General features: G+C 38.0%; 1 protein-coding gene across 1 annotated transcript in view; it reads left to right on the forward strand.

The window, feature by feature from the left end:
* The window catches only part of LOC118412265 (neogenin-like), a gene marked incomplete in the record, with an annotated part of 126729 nt that overhangs the window by 92949 nt on the left and 27704 nt on the right, over nucleotides 1-6076 (forward strand). The window contains 1 exon segment of the mRNA XM_035814999.1: nucleotides 1534-1728. Within this exon segment, the coding sequence (XP_035670892.1) occupies nucleotides 1534-1728 (195 nt within the window).

Here is a 6076-nt window from a genome sequence, read left to right on the forward strand (position 1 = left end):
TGCGGAGATGTGGTGGTGGTAGTTAAACTAAGGGCAGGAAGCGTACGTTTATCAACAAGGGAGCAAGGAAATACCTCATAGGAAATTCTGTTAAGGTAGTAATATCCTAGCACTATATTAACTCTGCTGCAAAGTGTTGCCAGATTATGTTGTCTATTCATAGTCTGGTGAATACAGCCTACATAGGTGGTAAAAGAAGCTTAAATCTGAATGAATGGTCTTTCAAATTTTCTTGGAGAAAAACTAAGAATTGATTACATACAAATGTACATATGTATGCATATAAATAGGTATACATTGTACTTGCATTCATTGTACAATTCCCCTGGTAAGAAGGTGGTCAACCCTGAAGGTGATCATCCATACATGTAATTACACTGCTAGAGGGGTGAAGTCAAATGGAGATATGTGTACCCTATAGGGCAGCAATCATGAATAGTGAGACCTTCATAGGTATGGTGCCATTACTGTTAAAAGTGCAGTTTGTTTTTTAATGTCCAAGAATGATTATCTTTAGATACTTCATTTTTTGAAAGATTGTAGAGAATGATAGAAATGCTCATTGAAAACCAAATGATGAGTTTGATTTGAATTAAGAATCTTTGTTCAAAATATACCTTTTATAAAAAGGTTTGGGTTGATATTATTTTGGAATCTTAAAATTACAAAATTTATGACTGATACTACTAACTTTCAAATCCCTTATTGCTTTTGCAATAGGAAGGTATTAAGCCTTTATTAATATCTCGTTAATGGATCATAAGTCTTTGCTTGCAGAAAATGGCTAGTTTATTTGTAATTAGCATCCAAATGTTATCCGCTATTTCGTTGGATTGATTTTTCAAAGATAACAGTCTACATTATCCCCTGACCCACTTAAATAATGACCTCCACCATATCGACATAATGGAACCTTTATCCATATAATGACATCGCTATTTCAATTAACGCCCTATAAAATGATCTTATTACCTATTCATAGCATACACAAACGTATTACAGCTGAGGAAAAAGGCATTGAAATTTTGTACAGTTGGCATACAAGTTAAAAGTTTCACCCATGGATGTTGATTAAGGGAAAGAAAAGACCTTTTAATGTTTTTATGAGCTTGGAAGTAAATTCTGATACATTCAGTATTTTTTTCTGCAATGGCCCCCCTCCCCCAGTAAAAACAGCATTCTCCTTAAGTTTATTCTTATCGACTTTTACATAATTGTATGTACACCACTTGTTTTATGGTCACAGCAAGCACCTAATTATGAAGAGATAATAGCTGTTATTTGAGCCCTTTCAAGAGTATGCTTTTTAGCTTCCTGTATTTTGTAATCTTGATGTGATTTAGTACAAATGAGAAACTATGACTGTTATTTATTTGAAATCATACAGATAAATCAAATCTTATTTCACCACAGGAAAATATAACATTCTAATTATATGGCCTGGTACGTTATCAACGAAGACCATTCTAACATTTAACATGAGGATAATATGTTGCATTTTTATCTCATCAACTCTCCTATTTTCTTCCACAGAATCCAAAGTCCCACAACAACCAAGCTCTCTCCATGTGCGACCTTTAACACACAGCATCGTGGTGTCATGGACGCCGCCACTTGACACGAACATCATGATCCGCGGTTACATCATTGGATACGGAAAAGGCTTCCCGGATGAGTACCGTGTGGTAGTGGACGGCAAGACGCGATACTTCACCATAGAGAACCTAGGTGAGTACATCCCAGATCATTCCTACAATAGTATATTTTAGAAGGGTGGTGTTGAATGGACAAGTGGCTAGGTAAGCTGACATAAGACCACAGGGTCAGTTCCTGGCATTCCGGGCTAGACATTGTATTCTTGGGAAAGGTATGTGACTTTTCCTAACTCCACACAGGGGTAAATGGGTACCTGACATCGGTTGGGGATGTAAAAGTTTAAAAGGAAGTGGAAGGAAAGGGATGGGCTGTGCCTTCTAATAATAACAGCGGATAAACAACCAATTGCCCCTTGTGTGAGAATGTTAAAATATAAGAAGGAAAGGTTGCTAATTCTGAAGACACTTTTAGTCCCAACAGAAGTGCCAAAAAATTATACAGGAGTATTTTTTACAATCTTCATTTAGAATGAGCAATGCAGTGATGGTTGAAACGATAAGCTGTGTCAGTATAAGAAAAAAGTCTCATTAGCATAGATAGGTGCACGCCAGATAAGTCCCAGACATATTGTTAATCCTGGAGTGTTGAAATGAGGAACCAATGGCCCATGGGATGCATGCATCAATACAAGCAACTTAGAATATTGGGCCCTAAAGGCATGGTTGCTTTCTATGGACTTGGACTGGCTTTCTGCTAACCATATTTCAGCATGGATGTGGTACAGTAATGCTTTGCCACAGGCCTCGAACAGTTCATGCTGGCTGCTAAACCGCTTAGAGTTAACATCAGCAGCTAGAGGTCACCAGGAATGCCTCTATCATGAGTCTATGGTGCAAATACCTTCGTACACCCCTCTCAAGGTGATGAGTATCCCAAATAATTGGCATTTATGTGGAATGAACTCTTAGCCATGCAAGGCTGAAGAGGCTGGCTTTTGGAACTTTTATGTCTAGGTTGTCCTTGAAAAATGCAATTTGCAACACTGTTTAGGTTTTCTATGTGAGAGGAATATGACTAAGATACACAATGTATGTCAGTTTCCTGTCAAGTAAAACTGAAAGAACAGCTGCTAATGCTGTGGACCGGTGCCCAGCACAGAAAAAAACAACCTGAAATCTGGGAGGTTTGGGATAAAGAATTAATGGAAACAAAACTGTTAAGTTTTGCGTAGTGTTTTTTTACATTATGAAATGTGTAGAAGTGATACTGCCCATTTATTTTCGGCTTTCATGTGACGTCACTGGGCTTTCCAAATATGGCATCCGCCATCTTTGTACCCACTGTTCCTTCATTAAGTAAAGACAAAATGGAGCCAGAGTGTCAGTTTCAGTGTTAAGATTTGCATCTTCTTGGTGAAATAAAGCAATATATGGGAAAATCATGTTAATGACCGATCAATAGGAAAAGCCTGTAAAAGACCACCAAATAGTGGTTACATTGGCCAGGTGATCCTTACATAGTGCAAGTTTCACAATCAAATTCAATGTGGTTGGAGGTTTTTGGTTGGATCTAGTCTCTTTACTTTATTTCCTCGTTGGTTGCAAAATGCTAGTACATTGCATTCTGTTCTTTCTGTGACCTTTATGGCATAGTGGTCAGCCAAGGTCGCACAGGCTTGGTCAGAGGTTGTTTACAGGAATAATGACCTGGTAGACCCAAAATTGTCGACCAGTAATAGAATAATCCACTTTGACAATCATTTGTGCATAGGAGGTCGAATGGCCCCCATAAAGTCCAATCAAATACTCTGTAGCATTTTCCTGACTGTACTGTGGAGTAATGAAATGAGTTACATCAAGCGAACCTTTGTAGTACTGTGGCAGATGTCATTCTAGTAATGACTTAATCCACTTCCTTAATGAAATACCCATCGAAGCTGAGAGCTTTTTGGGAAGGGAGTGATCAAATCGCAGTAAAACTCAGATTAAAGAGTCAGAGTTAAATTGCGACAAATCGTGTAATGCGTTACTGAAACAAACTGGAACCAGTAGGACAAGAAATTGCATAATCCAGTTCGTCTGTCATTGTGCGATTTTCGCCAGAACACATTTCCTGCTGCAGTTTGGAGTGGTTTAAATGTATCATCAAATGCACATTTTGTCGTAAAAGCCATCGTCAGCCAAATGAGTTAATCCAGTTTCTCCATCAGGGAAAGATATTTCTAAAACAAGGGCTTTTAAAGTGCATTCAGATGGGTGCAACCTCAAAATCAACTGCCATTTTTGCTGATGATTAAAGTTTTTTTTAAACACATTGCAGAATGAGTACCACTCGTATAACTTTATGGCTTTGCCAGGCTTTTGTTTCAGGAATTATGATAGGCACTATGTAATCTTCTTTTCTTCATGTAAGGCCACACCAATTTAATTTCTTGGTTCACGGATTTTTTCATAAAAAATATGGAGCGAGAGGGCGAAATAAAAATAAAAATAAAAATTGTAAAATGGTTGGGGCAAAGGTAACGGCTAATCCAAAACATAAAGAAAAAAGTTTTCAGCTTGGAAAAAGTACAAAAACACTATTATTGTACAGTAACAGCACCTGTACCCACACTTTAAGGAGCTTACAATATAAAGGCCAATTTGCTACACCAGAAAGCTGGTGAATGGTTTCATTAATGGTGAAAATTTGCTGAGTGGTAATTTTTATTTTTATTTTTTTTTCCAAAAAATAGGAGCGAGCGAATCCGTGAACCAAGAAATTAAATTGGTGTGGCCTAATGGTTATTTTGATGATGTGTATAGTTTCAAGTACTGACTAGACCCTAACAACGCTTTGTGACGCCCATGTTCCATGAAGGGCAATATTTCAGATGTGTGTATTAGATAGTAGAACATGCTCTGTACCATGACAAGAAAATCCACAGTGCTCTGCCATTTCCATCCACATGTAGCTGATAAAAGTTTCATTATGCCTAAAGTTACCGATAGATAAAGAGACTCCTGCTGAAACTGTAGCCGAGAAGTCCGAGTGGATTAACTGTGGACAAGTATGGATGGCTTTGCTCAGCAATGAATGAATAAATAAATCAAGCCAGGAACAGATGAACTATAGATAGAGGAGCTTATGGCTTTGGAAACATGTAGGTTTGCTGGTGGTTTGAACTCAAGAAGTTTATCCTTGTATAAATTCAGTATAACAGTTTTATGTTATGTACAAGAGAATGGATATTGGAAACATTTTTTTTGTTGTATTTTGCATTTTGTCATTACATGCATGTATGTTTCATTCTTGGGATATCCACTTTAAAGAACAAGAACACTTAAAGGGTGCTGAAAGTTTCATGAAACGTGTGACAGATACTGGGCTTGAGCATTATCGTGTAGCTTTAAAGCCAGACTCCCGAAGACTACTTAATATGCACCTTATGACTAGTGACTGACTGGTATAGACTGGCAGTATTAACTGGGCCTTTGTGTCGAGTGCAGGGCTTTCACTCCAGCAGCATTGACTAGGTCAGAAAAATCCGGGGCCAAACTGGGAAATTGTGAATTATAAGACTAATAAGAAATCCATTAAAATAAGCAGTGTCTAAATTTACTATTCACAGAGTGTAATATGGCTCAAAATTCTTCGTGAAAATTGAGATGTTAAGTACAAAATGATAACTTACTAAGACGCTCTAATACAGTACCTGAAGAACATTCTGTGTACATTCTTCATTGTTGCGAAAGTTGCAACATCATCGCAAACCATATTTTGATAATGAGCCATAAACAAGGGAGAAAAAAGAGACCGAACGTCACAGACTCTATACTCCTGAGATATTGAGCAAGTCCCTTGTTGGCCTCTAGCTTAAAAGTTTGATGTGTCGAGGGGACAGCCTTAATGCCAAGATTTAGTGTTCGTCTTATCATGTCACCATCACCAGCCACCCTGTCTGCACTCCCATGAAAACATAATAAATTTCAGAGCTTTCTGGTTCAAAAAGGGATAAAATGATAATAGAACCTCGGTTCTTATATTGGAGATTGCTATCGGAGTTGACTGTGGCATTTAGCGGATGTTAAGGTTGCTTGGCGAGCGGTGTTGTAGGAAGGTACGCCCGCAGCTAGGCAGTTTCACCCCATTACCAGGTGTTACGGAGGTAATGAGACAGTACGCCAAGCCGCCATGTTTCATAAAAACCTATTTCAATCATAATCTGTTGCAGGACGTAACATCACAGTCATGGTGGCTCTCATTCTTTTATGGGCAGTACCAAAGCCATAAGTAGCTAGACTATGGCCATATTGTAAAACGAACCTTTTATTTTTGCCATACTCTTTCTGAACTATCCTTCGATACAGGCAATAACCCTTTAATGGAGATATGGCACTTTCAAATTCAGCTATACCTTTGTGTACCAGTACAGATTTGTTGTGTGTCAAACCTGTTATATAGTCTAGAAGATTTTATGTATTTGACATTTTGTCCATTT

The sequence above is a fragment of the Branchiostoma floridae genome, chromosome 3 (assembly GCF_000003815.2).
Source record: "Branchiostoma floridae strain S238N-H82 chromosome 3, Bfl_VNyyK, whole genome shotgun sequence".
Lineage (NCBI taxonomy): Eukaryota > Metazoa > Chordata > Leptocardii > Amphioxiformes > Branchiostomatidae > Branchiostoma > Branchiostoma floridae.